Source organism: Nelusetta ayraudi, unplaced genomic scaffold, assembly GCF_046127955.1.
Source record: "Nelusetta ayraudi isolate G7.1 ecotype Tasmania unplaced genomic scaffold, CSIRO-AGI_Nayr_v1 ptg000048l, whole genome shotgun sequence".
In the NCBI taxonomy this organism is placed as follows: domain Eukaryota; kingdom Metazoa; phylum Chordata; class Actinopteri; order Tetraodontiformes; family Monacanthidae; genus Nelusetta; species Nelusetta ayraudi.
Genome location: NW_027466098.1, coordinates 12,878,650 through 12,896,619, shown reverse-complemented (window position 1 = coordinate 12,896,619; position 17,970 = coordinate 12,878,650). Strand labels below are relative to the sequence as shown.

Here is a 17,970-nt window from a genome sequence, read left to right as displayed (position 1 = left end):
CACTAAGCTCAAAAGTTGTTTTAGGAATCTGGACAATACAAAGACATCAAGTGAGCTGAACCAGGCTGTGTTCACAGCACAGGTGGTCCACACATCCAGTCGTGATGTAGTAATTCCACGCAGATTTATCTGGCACGAGGCGCTGAGCCCAGCTTAGCTTTTTGATACAGAGTCTGCATCACACTCTGGCTGCCAATCACAATCTCTTTTGCAATTTCACACAGATGTGACACAGCAAAGCGCAAGACTCGATGTCAGACAGTGGATCCAGTAACGTTAACGCGGTAAGACGGCCCTACGACATTTCAACGCAACACTTGACTCGGTGTGAATGCAGCAGAAGTATTACTTTCATTTACACCAAAGTAACCAACTTAACCATCTTAAAATTATAGAAGCACCTTACCAACACAGACATTTCTTTCTTGACAATATCTTGTTGACACTTATTAACCAGTGATGCACCTCAACTCAACCAGGACCAAATCTGTTCAGCTAATCCACTGCGTTCTGAAAATCTATTTCTGTGTAAGTCTGTAATTTTGGGTTGCTCCATTACTCGATTATTTATTTATATTATAAATCATGCGGGCCCCAAGAGCAGAAACCTCAAAACTTGGTCTACAATTACAGACCTTGCAGCCAGTGGCCACGCCTTCAACGAATCCCCTCCTCAGGAGACCGTCTGCACTATAAGGGATCTAAAAATGTCCCAGTGAAGGAAAACGGCACCAAAGGTGCCCTCCCCCCTTTCACCTCCCTCCACCAAGTCCCCTTGCCCACTTGTGTTCTGATAAAAAAACAAAGCAGTTGGCCCTGGACCACATGGGTCACAACCATATGTTGCTGACAGTTAAAACCTCCTCACGTTTCTTTTCTAAACATTACACCAACAACGCTAACCTTCTCTATCCGTTGTGCGAACAATCTGCTTAATTCCCTATGGAAGACACTGACTGCTCAATGAAACTACAAGCAGATGTAATAAATCACATTTCTGAATCAGCTTAGTTAGCAACTGTACATTAACGGTTCCTTTGTAGATTTCTGAACAAAAAAACAAAAAAACAGGTTTTTAGGTAATGACAGAAAAAGCTCCATAATAGAGGAAGGTCTGTGTTTCTTGTGTGTCATCATGACTGAGAGGCGAAACTGGTTGCAGCTGTGAACAGTGCTTGCTTCAGACGTGACCATATCCGCTATCCACCCATGTGCCGGAATCGTGCTACAGAAGACCTGCTACACTGGGAGCACATTGAACACATTGTAAAACAGTCTCCACCAAGGAGGCTGATGTTTTAACATAGTGGTTGCACTTACAGGACATGTCGCCTTCAAAGGCGCAACAAATACTGATGCACTCAACAAAATCAAAATATTTTGTGATATCATCACTTAAAAGCTAATGCCAAAGATGCAAACAACATGACTTAATTTCCCCTCCCCTTTATTACTTTTGTGCAGTTTCAGAAATGCACCCAAGGTTCCACCGACCCTATTTTTAGGTTTTTGCCGGTATTGCTATGAATCACAGGAGGAAATGGGATAACAAACTCCAAGGCAGTATTTACTTCAGCATCCATTATCATTTGTCTCTACTCTCCAGCCGTGTGCCTGTGCTGTAATCCCCAGCTCTGGAAGAGGACATAGCAAGAGCTCTGCACTACCCGGGACGGTACAGTGACTGGAGGGTTCTCTTGGGTTGGCATGGAGCCCAAAATGCAGGTCAATACTTCCAGAGACTGCGTGACTGCAGTGTCTCCCCCTGAAATATGTCTTCATTTCCCCCCTCCTGCCACCTCTCACGCCCCGGAGCGGACAAGACTGTCTTTCCTCTCCTCTCCTCTGCCTGTCTGTCTGTCTGTCCTGTCCCCCTGCGTCGCTTCCATCCCCCCACCCCCACCCCATCCCGCCAGAGTCCAACCACTTAGCGAACTTTTTCACAAAAGGCGTTCCTCTTTTTGCTCACCATAAGTGACACTCGGGATACTCAATTTCGCTTCTATTTCTGTGCCGCCGCAATTCCCCCACGCTGCTGCTGCTGCTGCTGCTCGGCGCTTTTCGTGCGATTAAGTCGGAGACAGCCCTGCCCCCCCCCAGGCTGCCCCTCTGCTGGGCAGCCGTGTCAATCATGATGCGACGTACAAACTTCAACCGACGATAGAAATGCACTCGAGGGGAATTAATGCCGTTAACTCTGCAACGAGTTTCAAAGTTACCGCCTGGCCAAAGTGCGCTATCTTTGCCAAACGAGACACGCAAAGAAGAAGAAGAAGAAGAAGAAGAAGAAGAAGAAGAAGAAGAAGAAGAAGAAAAATCTCCTCGCTGCCGCTGCGTGGAATCAGCAGCGGGCAGAAGTGGAAAATGTCGTAGTTAACGGGATCCAAGTCGTAAAAACAAAAGGAGGGGACGGCGTTGGCTAACGGTGAACGTGCGCTACTTTCGTGTTTCGGCCACGACCCCGGCGGCTAAAACGGAGCTAGCTTTGCTAATGAACGGAACAACACGGCCCGGTTCCGGGGAGACGGGCTGGTTTTTGTGAGTGTTGAAACTCAGGGCAGCGGCAACTTCTCCAAAGAGAAGCGTGGCTGGCGAGGTGGGTGGAGGTAAGTCAGACACGGAGCGGCTGGTGGCGGTGAGGAAAAGAGCGACAACTCACAGGATAGTCCGCACAGGGCGAGAAATGTGGCGTAAAGTCGCACTCCGTCGGATGGGAAAGTCCTCCGGCGCGGCCGTCTTCTCTCCATGGTTCCCGTCCCGTTAGTTAGTGACTTGGTGCGCCGCCGCGGCACTCCGTGCTCCTTAGCTCGTGTGCCTGCTCCTCGCTGTGGCTGCCTCGCTCACTGGACCAACCGGCGTGGGCTGAACTACCTCTGCAGGACAACGGAGAGAGAGAGAGAGAGGAGGAGGAGGAGGAATGGGAGGAGGAGGGTGATGAGGAGGGGAGAAAAGTGGCCTACGCGTGCACTGCATTGCACTGCACTGCACTCAAACACATGGTCCCCACTACCCCACCCCCCCTCATCCCATCCCCTTTGATTCGTCTCCGGTAACACTTATGGGATGGAAGGAAATTCCACTAAAGACAGTTATTAGGAAACAGCGTTTGTTTTTCTTGTGATATTAGAAGTGGTATTTCCGTATATTAAAAGCCCCACTGAGGGCTGAAAGTGAAGCTCTTCCACCGCTAAAGGTGACAGATCCCATCAGTGGTGTTATGTACCGACCCTGTAGAAATTGATTTGTGTTCATTATTTAACCATAATTAATTGTTAAGGGGTGTTAACATCATATATTGTCAAATATTATATTCATTGCCAGATCTTTTTTTTTTTTTTTTCATTCTAGGTCTCAGAAGAAGAAAAACAGATACAAAATAAACAATAAAGGTTATTTGTTTGTGGCCTTGTAACACTTTCTTGGGAAAATGAATTTTGCTTAAACTGGGATGTTTAAAGCAAGTATTAGTTTTGGTGCATGCAAAAGGATAAAATGACGGTAATGACAAGATCCACAGAGTTTTTTTTGTCCTCAGGAACATTCGTGGACAAAATGCAGTATGTCTGTAAATGTTGAGGTGGTCATGAATGCTTGAGTTGTGGTAATTGCACTTCCTCTGTGTTCTTCAAGATGTTTCACCTTTCATCCAAAAGGTCTTTTCTGTTTAAGTCTTTTTAAGCCTTGCCGGCAAACGGTTTCCATGAACTTAAAGGAGACTTGGGAAAGTTGGCACTGCACACACTAGGCCATTAACTGAATGAATAAGTATTTACCTTGACAGTATTCACAGCCCTTATTATATAGATAAAAGCTTATTGTTATTTTTTTCCTGGCAGTCAGGGGACCTTGATCCATTTTTGGCAAGGCTCCACAGATTTTCTTAAGACAGACTGCAACTGGTTACACTGTCATTTCTCTAATCACCATGTCCAGCCTATTTATAGATGGGGGTTTTGAATTGCACACTGATGTGGATGTTTTCACTTGAAACATTTTTCAGTTCCGTCTGCCTTTTTTGCCATTCTTTCAACGGCGTCTTTGTGTGAGTGTTCACTATGTAATATGTAATTAGCTCAGTTACCCTATTGTTTGAATAAGTGAGGGGTCATGTATGTAACCTGGCTCAGGGGTATTCGGAAACTATGTAGGGGAACAGGAAGGGCGGGAATGTTAAAGCTAATATCAAACCCAGGAGATGAGCTAGTAAAGGACATTTTGCCTTAAATCACTCAACAACAAAAAAAAATCTCTTTGCCGCATCACCCATCTTCACCACTGTGACAGTTCTGTTCTGCAGCAGCGAGGTAACGGGACACTCTCTCGCATTGTTCTTTTCTTTGAGATAATTACAGCTTTTACACATTCAGGAACCTGGCATTGAGCGCGCCACAGTGTTATTATCAAGCGCTGTAGCTTGAACTGATAAACATGCTCCCTCAGCACTTTCAGGCGGACACCATAGTCACTCCCTGGAGATAAGCAAAAATGCCCGTTTCAATGCGAGTCGCTCGTGCAGAGCTTTTTTTCCTCCTCTGCAGTGACGTCTTCATAGATCATGATTTTGTCCTCATGCAGGGAGCGCAAACTTCAGGGAGTCTCCCTCTCCCTGCGTCACAGTGCAGCTTCTCTGTGATTGAATCTTGACCTGTAATGTGTTGCCACGCTATACCCCCTGCCTCAATACCCTCCGGTTGTTTATTTATACCCTCAGAGAGCTGTAAACCCCCTACTGCTGCCCTTTTCACCAATCAATGTCTCCCGTTTAGCACTGCAAGACGACATACCCTGCATGTATTCATCAAATCTCATCGTTTTCTTTCAAAATGCATATAACATATCAATCACGTTACCAATTTATTTTCTTAATTTTTCCAGCGAGATGATTTGTTCCACATCACAGGCAACGCTTGTTCGGCACCCTCACCTCCCCTGCAGTGGTGCTTAATAGTTTATGAGCATTTATGGCCCATGACCTTTGTAATTACGGTTACCTCACCGAGGTTTTATGCTGCAAAAACACTGAGTGTAAGCACTATTGCATTTTCCCCCATGCAGACATGCAAGGGGGTGCACTGGCACCACCTCCCCTGTGACCAGTGGGTGCGCATCCTCACAGACTGTCTGGGACGTTTGGTTTTACAGTCTGTGAAAACAGCCTTTGTTGAGCACAACATTCCTGACCAGTCACATTGGTGAGCCGTTCTTCGCAACCCTCGCCCCCACCAGACCCCACTGGTTAGCCCCCGTCAAAGCTCGACCATGTCGAGAAGGGAGAGGTCACCTCACTGCTGATGCTACACACTTTGTGTTCGGAGCACTATAGGTCTTCCCCATAATGAGCTCCCTTTGAACAACCCTCAGCAGTGCGCACTGACCTTTCTGAGGTACATATTAAGATAATGGGTAGAACGTACTGGTTACAGTGCTTTTGTGGGGAATTAACAAGTATTTAAATGACCTTGGTTTGAGAATTAAGTTTTGCAAAGCATTGCATTAAATACAACGTGTCGGCATTAATGTACACACACTGGGTTAGAGATAAAATTATTCATGCGCAATGCACATGTAGGAATAAGCACCAACATTAAGCAATGATAAAGTGGCTCCTTAAATCGTACTTATAAAACTAACAGAAAAAATCAACCTTGTCCTTAGCACAACCAGTTTTAAACACCACATAAAATAGTGACTAGTGGTAAAAACAAGGCCAATAACTGCATAGGCAGCATTTAACAGTATCAATAAAAAAACAACAATCACTGTAATGGGCGTGTAATGCCATCTGGTGGAAGGCTTTAATTAGGTTTATCAAAGTTAAATTCCATGTGAAAAGTCTGAAGAATCGTAACCCAAGGACAAAAAGCATGCTGCTTGTTCTTGTTCTTCTTTTCTTGTTTGCTTCATTCTGTAACCACATTACTGCTTTAAATAGGTTTCAGGAAATAAACCAATTCAAATTCAAGCTGGGTGAGCAATAGTTGTTTCAGTTCTGTCAGTGTGGGAGGATGTGACACTAAAAAATGATGTGATGACGGCAGGGTCTTGAGGTATGGCTTAAAAGCTCTACTTGAGAGTCAGGGCATGGCTAATTTGCAGTGAAAGCCTGGTTGTTGAGTGAGAAAGAGATACAAATAACAAGTCAAGAAACACCTTGAAATGCCAGGAGGAGAACACAGTTCATAGTGGCACTTGGCAAATAACACAAACTCAACAGCATAACAAAATTATTATTATTATTTTTTTTTAAATCTGCGTAACTATGTTTACATGTATCTATCCAACATTCAAATGGAATTTTAGTGCACTGCAATATCTATAGTTTACAGAGAAGTGTCTAAAAAAAGAAAAAGAAAAAAAGAAATAATTGATCCTGCCTTGTGCCAATAGTTCAGGGTGCTGCTGGTGTAATAAAATGGATATTTTCCTGGCACACTTACTCCTACTCCTTACAATTACGTGAGCAAATGGCCTCCGCAGCCACCAGACCTCAGCACACTAGAGCACCTTTGGAATGTAGTGGAACAGGAGAAGGGCATCATGGACATGCAACTGATAAATCTTTAGCAACTGCACAATGTTGTGTCAACATGGACCCAAATCTCAAAGGAATGTTTCCAGCACCTTCTTAAATTTATGCAACAAATAATCAGTTTTGAGGGCTAAAAAAAAGGTTCAACCCAGCACCGACATGGCAGAGATGGGAGACTCGAGTCACATGACTTGAGGCTTGCTTGACTGATACTGATAAACACTGATAAAAGACTCAACGTGACTTTGACTTGACTTTTTTTTTTTTTTTTTATTAAATATTTGCATTTTTTGCAACTTTTTTTTTTTAAGATTACTTTGGAAAATTAGTTTTATTTTGAAATATGATCGGGTGATAACGCTTCAGATTACAGCGCAATGCACGCTGCATGCAGACCAACCGTGGTCAACAGATCAACACATGAGCAGCAGTCAGAGAGGTGGCTAGACCAAGAATAATTCAATTTGGTTTTAAGGATAAAGTTGTCGATGACGCTCTGAAGAAGATAACAGCAGTATGCAAGGTCTGCAGCTCGAAAATAAGTGACACAACCACCACAACTTCCAATTTCATCCGTCACTACAAAACCCACAAAGAAAGGTAAACTACGCGAATGCACCTTCTTAGCTAACTGATACGGCTGTTAGAAAGCTAACGTTTGCTAATACTAACAGAGCTTAAACTTAACGAGGTTAGAAAGTAAAGTAAGGTATGTCTTCTCAAAAAAAATGCACAGTAAAAGTGTCTTTAGCTAACTTATTGGCTGGTCAAATTGGTCAAACGTTAGCTCGAAAGTTAACGTTTTTAAGTTAAAGTACTTTTTGTATTTGTCTTTTTTATTTTTTAAACAATAATTATTATAATTTTAGCCTATCATTTTCATTCCTGCTGCTGCTGGTCTGCTCCCAGTGACAGTGCTACATTGCCACCAAGTGGATACAGTGACGCACACAACCATAATCGCAGCAATACTGTGGCAAGCTACACAAGTAAAATATAAAATGTAAAATCCAGACTTAGCAACACTAAACATTTTTAATCAGTGTTTTTGCCAAACATTTTTTCCAGTATGTATTAATAAATTTAAACAAAAGGCAACTAAAACAACACAGAGGGAACAAAGTTGGAAACAAAGCACAGAATACGTACATAATCGTTTGACTTTATCTGACACATGGAAGTGACAGTCAATGTGGATTATGTGCCTCATTTTTTCCCCTTTTCAAAAGTGTGACCCAACATAACTGTCACATGACTCAAAAGAAACCACAAGGTGGGATGACATCTCAATAATCACTTTCCCAATTTTTTTCAAATACTTGTTTTCACTCAGTCCTCTCTTAAATAAGCATCAGGCACTTCTTCTTCATCTGAGGAGGCAGCATGTTGCGCCATCCTTTCAATCTCCATCACTCTGGTCTCAGTCAGCTTTTTGTCCGCATCAGCTGACAGTTTCTGCGACTGCTCCACCTGCGTCTGGGCCAGCTGAATGTTTGTCCTCATTGTGATGGACGCATGCTCAGCTCCTGCACACACATTCAAAACAAAGCCTCTGTCAAACTGATGCAAGAAAAAAAATAAAACTTCTAAGGTTGACAGAATATCACTTCGAGACCAGACATTAGGTGTGGTCATTAACAAGGCACTCGTGTCCATCATCTGCTTTTGGCTTTACACATAGGCTTACAGAGTGACAGTAAATGATCCAGACACTGTGGAAAGTGTAACACTGACAGCTGCTGAAGAGGAAAAGTAATAAACATCAACTTTAAAAGCTTTTGGGAGATGATTCAGGGCACAACGCTTCGATTCATCTTCACAGAAGCCCTGAGAAGACCTGCCTCAACATTACAACATGTCATCCCAGCAGCTCACACTGCCGCACAACTGAAAACATTCCCCCCTCCACACACACCTGAAGTGTACGCCGCCTCTGCTGCCGCTTCACACAGCGTGACTGCGCTGACCCAGGTTGACTCAAAACGTTTGCACTCATCTTGTCTCTCATTGACCTGTCAAGATAGAGGAAAATAATGGAACACCATTTTGGTTCCCACGCAGCCCTGAACTGACAATGTCACAATCTGCTGACATATTTGTGGGTTAGAAATCCATATGTTTTCCAGCTTATACAAACCTGTGAACGCTGTCCAATGATCACCTGCCAAATTGTGTCCTCTTCTGCCGGGGACAGATTTCCTAGAGAGTCCAAGTACCGTCGCTGGAGAGAAACGAGTGTGTGGACAGCCTGTCACAGAGAAGACAGTCAGACACAATTTGCCGTCAAAACTTCAACTCAACCATTCACCATATTCCAGTACAGGGGTGGTGAAACTTTTTGACTCGTGGGCCACAATGGGTTCTAAAATTACTCTTAAAACACTAAAGAAATTTATGAAATACAGCTATTTTATGACTAACTTACTATTACTAAGATTTCTTCAAGTTCAGTGGGCCGGGTTAGAAAGCTTAGTGGGCCACATTTACGCATACATGTGCTAGAACATAATTTAACACAGCCCTTCTGCTCGTCTCACAATTTAGACAGGTGCTGAGTAAGAAGTGAGAAAAGCCAGGTTATAGGTATTTAATGTCTATTTAAAAATCAGAATCATTTCATTGCGAGAACCACCAAAATAAAATGGTAACAATAATAAAATAAATAATAACTAAATGCAAAGCATAGCAGTGGATGCAGTGTGATACGCATGTATGACAAATTACTTTTGCAAGTGAGTCAAGCCTTTAATCAAGTATACGGTGTCCATCGAAAAAATAAACGAAGATACTGCGAAGGAACAGTGAGAGAACTTACTTTGGAGTATTCTGTGATGGCGTTTATGAGAGCGAGTGTGGCCTGCGAGAGGAAGGTGCTGGAGCTGTCTGTCGCCAGAGACGCAGCTCGTTTGATGAGAGAGTCATGGGACAGGTCATCTGCCTGCCACAGAGTAACAACATGCAAGCAAAATAAGAGACCCGCAAAAACTAAAGATGAAAATCGCAGGCACGTTCAATTTTGGGTCAGTGTGCTCGCCTGTCTGAAAGGTATCGCACAAAGGGCGCCGCCGCAGGTGACTGACGCCAGGCTTGAGTACAGGATGTGTTTCCATTTCCCAGGTTTACGGGCTACAAGGTGCCTGCTGCCGCCTAAGATGACAGCCGCCGACCTCCTGTAAACACACAGCACACACACGATTTCTTCAGCACTAGAAAACGTACGCGTGTTTTGCTTACGTAAAGTTGTAAGGTATAACAAAAAGGTAATAACGCGAAACGGGTTGTTTAACCAGTTACCAGGGTTTGCACACATCGATACAAATGCTGCATAGCATACTGTGGAACTACCTTTTATTTCACTGAATCAAAACGAAAACAAGACCATATGACACATCAGGGCTAAGAGAGGCGACGAAAGTCCAATTTTGGGGACAGCTTTCAGGGTTATGTTTCAGCATTCCAAGTATTGACGAAACCAGACTTAATTATTTACTAAAATGTTAAATATCTTCTTCTTTTTTAAAAAAAATGGCAAATTTTCAGTTTTAAAAGAAAAACAATTACCAGCCATACCTGAAGAGGCGGAAGTAAGTCGTTACTCTTCCAAGCCCGACCATGTTGGTCCGCCTTTAATGTTCTTCCCCTCTTTTCTCCTTCTCGCTGAAGGTTCCTCAGTGGATTCTAGTTGCACACTGCTGCCCCCTCGTGGTGAAAGTGACAAAGTAATTTGGTAGTGCTGATCTTAATTATAGATGTCTGTTGTGTGCTTTCCACTGCAAGGTGAAAATAATCTCTTCCAACATTAATTCGTAGTTTCCCTCAAAAACACATCACCAGGACTATTTTTTTTTTTATAAGCAATGGTTCATTAAACGTTGTGTAACAAAATTATAATAAACAAATACTGTGACAACAATAAAGTAACAAAAAGTGCTGAAATTAGTGCCACCGAAATAAAATTTGCCAATAATGTCAAATTTTCTTTGATTGTTTTATGCATGTGCACAATTGTATGTGAGTGTGTGACTTAGTGGTGATGTAACCACACAATGTCAGTTTAAAGGTAACTGTTTAAAGGTAATTATTTGGAGTAGAGTTGAGCAGGAACATGTTGATGGCAGCAAAAGAAACAGGCCATGACGACATTTGATTGTGACATATTTAATTTCACCCTCACATACTTGCAAAAGCTCATTGTAATAGATACAGAAAAGACATACAGATCAGTAATCAAGAGTGCAGAGCTGAGGCTTATTATATTGGGAAACAGAAACTGGCCACTTCACATTTAAGACCACATTTACAGTTTACAAACTTTTTATATTAGAAAGGCACCTTAACACAAAACTACATTTGCCTGTGCTTTTACTTTGTCAAATCTAAAGATTTGTTCCTACGGAAATCACAGAGAGCATAGTATTTTAGTGCAAGCACAAACTTGTCATCCCTAAGACCATAAATGAGAGGACTTAGACATCTTGGAACAAGATAAAACAGTATATAATTAGAGAACCTGACAGTGATAAACGCCACTAAGCTAATCTTCAACACAGCGGCCTCTATGAACGGACACCACATCTGTGTGAGACACAGCAGCAACTGAACACCATGAAGAATTACAGTTCTCAGCCCTTTCCTTGATGATTTCTTATTGTCTCCTGATGCAGCCTTGGCCACTTTCATTATCTTTGCATAACAGAACATAATAACTATGCACATAATTAGGAAGTAAGTCTGGCTAATGCCGAATCTAAGGTCAATCTGCCAGGTTCGAGTGGTAAACCGTTGAACAGCGCAGATATGGATTTTTTTGAGAAGGTTCTGCGTGGCAGGTGCAAAGAAGGACAACAGAATGAGGACACAGGGCACCGAACTGATGCCATGAATTATGAAGATGCACCACAGAGCTCTGAGTTTGGAGCATAGCTGTGCATGGCGGAGTGGCATGCATATGGCCACATATCGCTCCAGAGTCATTGCTGTCAGAGTAACCGGTGTGACAAAACCGTACACAGACGACACCACAAAAAAAAATAGACACAGAGATAACGGCATAGGGATTGGGGAAACGGTCAAGATAAGCAGCACATTTGTCACAATTAACATGAGACAATCAGACAGCAGACTGGTAGCAAATAAGATGTAACGCATTTTTGTGTAGAAATAAGCCCTTGTAAAAAATGTCAGAATCATCATTGTGTTTATACAGAGGAAAGCAAACACCAGAATCTGAACAAAAATCACTTTCCAATTGATCTGTGTTCGCACTGATGCATTTGCAGATGTATTGCCAACCATTTGTTTCCAAGTCGCAAGTTAACCCACCGAGGACAAGACCAGAACTGCAAAATCAATCACATTTTCAGTTAGCAACATTGCACAGCCAGTTATTGCCTATAAACGGTTGTAACCAGTCTTATTTATCCAAATACTTATTTTGACATTTTCCCAAACCTCCCGAGTGTTGATATGATCCTGAGCCCAGAAAGTTCCCATTGATCTCCTCGAGGCAGTGAGAGGACTTACTATTGTAAGTGGAGCAGTAGGTTGCCACAGTCAGATATATATACTATGTGGTTTAGCTAATATGTTGTAATCTCTCTGCAGAACAGCTCTGAGCATGCGTTCCAAAAAAAAAGAAAGAAGGTCATCCATCCTCTCATTTGCATTTTGTTTTGGGTCACTTTGATTGAGTACTCTTATTGTCAGAATTCCTCCTGATATTTGTCTTGCATCCGAGACACCTGTTTCTTTAACTTACAAGAAATCCCCACAAAGCAAATCGCCACAAAATTACAACATATAAAACAATAAGCAAGATATAACATCAGACAAAGCATAACATCAGACATGTAATGTGCTACACAAAGCAAAACAAAACAAAACAAAACATGAAAGTGACTGTGGTGCCTCCAAGATCCTATACTAAACTTATTTAGCATTTCAATAGACTGAGGAAAAGAGTTCCTTAGTCTATTGCGTGCAGAGCCAGTTGTTTGGATGTACATGCACCACAAAACTATAACATTTATGATTAAAATCATGTTGCATATTGCCTGTTGAATTAATTTATTGTGCAATTTAAATAGATTGAGTTGGATATTGGATTGCATGGTCTCGTTACAAGGCCAATGCGGTAACAGAATTATTATTATGGATTATTATTTAGATTAAAGACCCATTGTGCTTGGTTTCCCACAGTTATCTTCATGTTGGTTAATCAATGAAGTGTTAGACAAGGGGTAGTCTATTTATTTGTGTTTTTTAATTTTTTAATTTTGTTTTTTTTACTCTGTAGCTGTAGCTGGCTCCATTATTACCTTCCTGTCTAGTTGAGTCCCATAATGGATCTCTGTTTCAGTAGACAGTCTGGATCTTCAAACAATATTTTTTTTCATAGTTCTTGCAGTGAAAGGTCTTTCTGGCATGTTGAATGTTGAATGTGCAGGTCACAGAGTTGGATTGTGTATTTGATGAGTTTTGAGAGTGGCAGACCTGTACCGTTCACCATTTCGTTTGTGAGCACTTCCTGTTAAAAGGAATGTACCTTCTCATGTAACTGTGTAGCATGAGGTAGATTTCCAAAAATGTTGAACTACCCCTTTAATACTAGTTTGAATCTTTGTGGTAGAAGCAAGGAGTAGCATAAGAAATTGTGGACAAAAGCAAATGATTAAAGATGCAATCATTGCATGAGCCATCATAAATAGAGCACTCTGAATAATTAATGACATCATCAGCTGGCTCACCATTCCCCCAGAGCATGGGTCAAATGTGGAGGACAGTTTTTGCGTCCTTTGGGATGTGACAGTCAGTGGGACTTTAACTTTGAATGTAACTTCTTAATTAGTTTCACTGGATGTTGTTAACGTACACAGAAAAAACAAGGAGCTTCTTCATATTAATACACTGAGGGAAACAATATGTGATGAAAAACAATTCAAGATGACATAATATCCTCCTAAGATACACAGTTAAAGTTACCTTTCCAAACTTGATGACGGCACAGGTCACCTGCGTGCCACATTTTCACCGTTAACAGTTGCAACACGTCTGCAATGCTGCCTTATGATCGTTAGGGGGAACCCCTGAGCATAAACTTTAGGTGAGGTGAAAGCGTGATTTCAAGGCATTTTTTCCTCCAGATATCCAGTTCCCTGAAAACACAACACAAAACAAAACAAAACATAACAATTCAGTTTGCAGAGGCAATCAAATTATGTCTTGACAAATCAAATGGGACCAAAGCAAAATATAGGGGTTGTCACATCCATGCGAAAGACACATATTGCCACATGCAATATATAATAATAAGCAATAATAAAATATCAAAATAAATGTTTAAACATGCTACATTTATGTAATTACCTTATGCCATTTTCAAGTTTTCAAAAGGTTTTTAGCACAAGGACAACTTTTTTGTCCCATGATACACACACACACACACACACACACACACACACACACACACATCATCTCTCTGGGTCAACAATGCAGTAATGGAAAATGTTGTGTATGGATTATTATGTATATTAAAACCCATTGTTCTATACTTAATATATACTATATAATATACTTAATTTCTTGTTGAAATACAAGAAGGAACCAAAGTTCGTTCTTTTTTGTTGCATAGGGAAAAACTTTTTGACGTGCAATTTTTCTTGAGACCGCATGGTGGCCTTACCGACAGCAGAAAGTGTCTTTTCTTTTTCTTTTTGACATGACTGTTCCTCCAAAGCATACTTAAAGCCTCTATTCATGACTAGCAGCCCAACGAAGTAATATGTTTGTATATGCAGTTTTGATGTTGACGCCTTTCGAACGTGCTGATCCGTCAAGAGTATGAATAAACGCCCGTTTTAAAAGAATCGTCCTGCGTCAGTGTTATGAAGAGAGTTACAGCATCTGCTGACCTCAAAGGGTCACATGTGGAACATTGTATCTTTCCAATGTTAGTTGTTGCAGTGTGCAGCAAACCCAGGCTCGGCATGCCTCTGTTTGTCTGTCTGTCTGATGTCAGTCAGCCCAGTCTGCTCTGCTTGTCTACCTCCCTCCACACCTGTCGAGCCTCAGCAATCAAACTCACCTGCTTATCATCACGTTATCTGCACTCTCATTTTCAGCAGGTTTACCATTTTTCCTTTTACCCAGCCAACAATGTCAAAACATCTTTGATTGCTTTATGCATGCGCACACATGTATGTGAGTGTGTGACTTGTGGTGATGTCATCACACAATGTCAGTTTAAAGGTCACTGTTTGAAGGTAATTATTCGGAGTAGAGTGGGAACATGCTGATAGCAGCAAAAGAAACAGGCCACAAGGATATTTGATTGTGAGATATTTAATTTCACCCTTACATACTTGCAGAAGTTCATTGTAATAGATACAGAAAGGACATACAGATCAGTCATCAAGAGTGCAGAGCTGATGCTTATTATATTGGGAAACAGAAACTGGCCACTTCACATTTAAGACCACATCTACGGTTTACAAACTTTTTATATTAGAATGGCACCTTAACACAAAAAATACATTTGCCTGTGCTTTTACTTTGTCAAATCTAAAGATTTGTTCCTACGAAAATCACAGAGAGCATAGTATTTTAGTGCAAGCACAAACTTGTCATCCCTAAGACCATAAATGAGAGGACTTAAACATCTTGGAACAAGATAAAACAGTATATAATTTGAGAACCTGACAGTGATAAACGCCACTAAGCTAATCTTCAACACAGCGGCCTCTATGAACGGACACCACATCTGTGTGAGACACAGCAGCAGCTGAACACCATGAAGAATTACAGTTCTCAGCCCTTTCCTTGATGATTTCTTATTACATCCTGATGCAGCCTGGGCCACTTTCATGATCTTTGCATAACAGAACATAATAACTAGGCACATAATTAGGAAGTAAGTCTGGCTAATGCCGAATCTAAGGTCAATCTGCCAGGTTCGAGTGGTAAACCGTTGAACAGCGCAGATCTGGAATTTTTTGAGAAGGTTCTGCGTGGCAGGTGCAAAGAAGGACCACAGAATGAGGACACAGGGCACCGAACTGATGCCATGAATTATGAAGATGCACCACAGAGCTCTGTGTTTGGAGCACAGCTGTGTATGGCGGAGTGGCATGCATATGGCCACATATCGCTCCAGAGTCATTGCTGTCAGAGTAACCGGTGTGACAAAACTGTACACAGATGACGCCACAAAAAAAGCTAGACACAGAGATAACGGCATAGCGGTGCGGGAATAGCTCAAGATAAGCAGCGCATTTGTCACAATTAATATGAGACAATCAGACAGCAGACTGGTAGCAAATAAGATGTAACGCATGTTTGTGTAGAAATAAGCCCTTGTAAAAAATGTCAGAATCATCATTGTGTTTATACAGAGGAAAGCAAACACCAGAATCTGAACAAAAATCACTTCCCAATTGATCTGTGTTCGCACTGATGCATTTGCAGATGTATTGCCAACCATTTGTATCCAAGTCGCAAGTTAACCCACCGAGGACAAGACCAGAACTGCAAAATCAATCACATTTTCAGTTAGCAACATTGCACAGCCAGTTATTGCCTATAAACGGTTGTAACCAGTCTTATTTATCCAAATACTTATTTTGACATTTTCTCAAACCTCCCGAGTGTTGATATGATCCTGAGCCCAGAAAGTTCCCATTGATCTCCTCGAGGCAGTGAGAGGACTTACTATTGTAAGTGGAGCAGTAGGTTGCCACAGTCAGATATATATACTATGTGGTTTAGCTAATATGTTGTAATCTCTCTGCAGAAAAGCTCTGAGCATGCGTTCCAAAAAAAAAGAAAGAAGGTCATCCATCCTCTCATTTGCATTTTGTTTTGGGTCACTTTGATTGAGTACTCTTATTGTCAGAATTCCTCTTGATATTTGTCTTGCATCCGAGACACCTGTTTCTTTAACTTACAAGAAATCCCCACAAAGCAAATCGCCACAAAATTACAACATATAAAACAGAACCATAAGCAAGATATAACATCAGACAAAGCATAACATCAGACATGTAATGTGCTACACAAAGCAAAACAAAACAAAACAAAACATGAAAGTGACTGTGGTGCCTCCAAAACCCTATACTAAATTTATTTAGCATTTCAATAGACTGAGGAAAAGAGTTCCTTAGTCTATTGCGTGCAGAGCCAGTTGTTTGGATGTACATGCACCACAAAACTATAACATTTATGATTAAAATCATGTTGCATATTGCCTGTTGAATTAATTTATTGTGCAATTTAAATAGATTGAGTTGGATATTGGATTGCATGGTCTCGTTACAAGGCCAATGCAGTAACAGAAAATGCTGGGTATGGATTATTATTTAGATTAAAAACCCATTGTGCTTGGTTTCCCATAGTTATCTTCATGTTGGTTAATCAATGAAGTGTTAGACAAGGGGTAGCCTATTTATTTGTGTTTTTTAATTTTTTAATTTTGTTTTTTTTACTCTGTAGCTGTCCTATAGAATTATTTATTCTGGGACTCTTTAAGTATGTTTTGGAACACCCCATGAGAGCGACCTAGCCCCAGTACTTTTCCATTATTTGAGTCTTTAGTTTTCTTCTTGAACAAAAATATGAACGCAGCCCTTTTGTTTTTGCTCCCATTTTTCATGACTCAAAATAACCATTTCTTTCAAATATTGCTCACATATGAGGTTTTAATTCTGAGATTATCTGAGATAATTCATCCCACCTCACAGGCGTGTCATATCAAGATGCTGATTAGACAGCGCCATTATTGCACAGGTGTGCCTTAGGCTGGCTACAATGAAAGGCCACTCTGAAATGTGCAGTTTAATCACATAGCACAATGCCACAGATGTTACAAGTTTTGAGGGGGCGTGCAATTGGCATGCTGACTTCAGGAATGTCCACCAGAGATGTTGGCTGTGAATTGAATGTTTGTTTCAATTGGGGGGTTAAGATCACTCAATGATTCTCGGGTGCAGCGCCGCTGCAGCTGCTTACCGCTTCCTCAGGGGATGGGTCAAATGCGGAGGTAAAATTTTGCATACTTCAGGATGTGACAATCACTGGGACTTTAACTTTAGAGCAATCTATAGCTGCTCCATTATTACCTTCCTGTCTAGTTGAGCCCCATAATGGATCTCTGTTTCAGTAGACAGTCTGGATCTTCAAACAATATTTTTTTTCATAGTTCTTGCAGTGAAAGGTCTTTCTGGCATGTTGAATGTTGAATGTGCAGGTCACAGAGTTGGATTGTGTATTTGATGAGTTTTGAGAGTGGCAGACCTGTACCGTTCACCATTTCGTTTGTGAGCACTTCCTGTTAAAAGGAATGTACCTTCTCATGTAACTGTGTAGCATGAGGTAGATTTCCAAAAATGTTGAACTACCCCTTTAATACTAGTTTGAATCTTTGTGGTAGAAGCAAGGAGTAGCATAAG

At 41.4% G+C, this 17,970-nt stretch overlaps 4 protein-coding genes across 4 annotated transcripts in view; all 4 read right to left on the bottom strand.

The window, feature by feature from the left end:
• The window catches only part of nectin3a (nectin cell adhesion molecule 3a), a 29,026-nt gene extending 26,081 nt beyond the window's left edge, over positions 1-2,945 (bottom strand). The window contains exon 1 of the mRNA XM_076036439.1: positions 2,660-2,945. Coding sequence (XP_075892554.1) covers positions 2,660-2,747 — 88 coding nt within the window. The 5' untranslated portion in view covers positions 2,748-2,945. The remainder of the gene's footprint in view (positions 1-2,659) is intronic.
• A 4,605-nt stretch (positions 2,946-7,550) lies between these two features.
• LOC142895418 (diablo IAP-binding mitochondrial protein-like) lies at positions 7,551-10,197 on the bottom strand. Its single transcript, XM_076036438.1, has 6 exons — positions 10,100-10,197; positions 9,564-9,699; positions 9,345-9,467; positions 8,667-8,777; positions 8,445-8,541; positions 7,551-8,055 (listed from the first exon to the last, which is right to left on the bottom strand). Exons 1-6 carry the CDS (start codon positions 10,141-10,143, stop codon positions 7,859-7,861), a joined length of 708 nt encoding a protein of 235 aa, XP_075892553.1. The 5' UTR covers positions 10,144-10,197; the 3' UTR covers positions 7,551-7,858.
• A 474-nt stretch (positions 10,198-10,671) lies between these two features.
• Positions 10,672-12,161, bottom strand: LOC142894992 (odorant receptor 131-2-like). The gene has a single exon (XM_076035717.1). The coding sequence runs from the start codon at positions 11,822-11,824 to the stop codon at positions 10,892-10,894; it is 933 nt and encodes a 310-aa protein (XP_075891832.1). The 5' UTR covers positions 11,825-12,161; the 3' UTR covers positions 10,672-10,891.
• A 2,698-nt stretch (positions 12,162-14,859) lies between these two features.
• LOC142894993 (odorant receptor 131-2-like) lies at positions 14,860-16,304 on the bottom strand. Its single transcript, XM_076035718.1, has one exon. It carries the CDS (start codon positions 16,005-16,007, stop codon positions 15,075-15,077), a length of 933 nt encoding a protein of 310 aa, XP_075891833.1. The 5' UTR covers positions 16,008-16,304; the 3' UTR covers positions 14,860-15,074.
• Positions 16,305-17,970: the final 1,666 nt, after the last annotated feature.

Bases quoted from the DNA above. Each gene is read 5' to 3' on its own strand.
- LOC142894992 (XM_076035717.1), bottom strand. From the start codon at position 11,824: ATGGTTGGCAATACATCTGCAAATGCATCAGTGCGAACACAGATCAAT.
- LOC142894993 (XM_076035718.1), bottom strand. From the start codon at position 16,007: ATGGTTGGCAATACATCTGCAAATGCATCAGTGCGAACACAGATCAAT.
- LOC142895418 (XM_076036438.1), bottom strand. From the start codon at position 10,143: ATGGTCGGGCTTGGAAGAGTAACGACTTACTTCCGCCTCTTCAG. The intron at 8,542-8,666 runs GTTTGTATAAGC...CTATCTTGACAG, and splicing joins TCATTGGACAGCGTTCACAG to GTCAATGAGAGACAAGATGA. The intron at 8,056-8,444 runs GTGTGTGTGGAG...ATGTGTGTGCAG, and splicing joins AGAGGCGGCGTACACTTCAG to GAGCTGAGCATGCGTCCATC.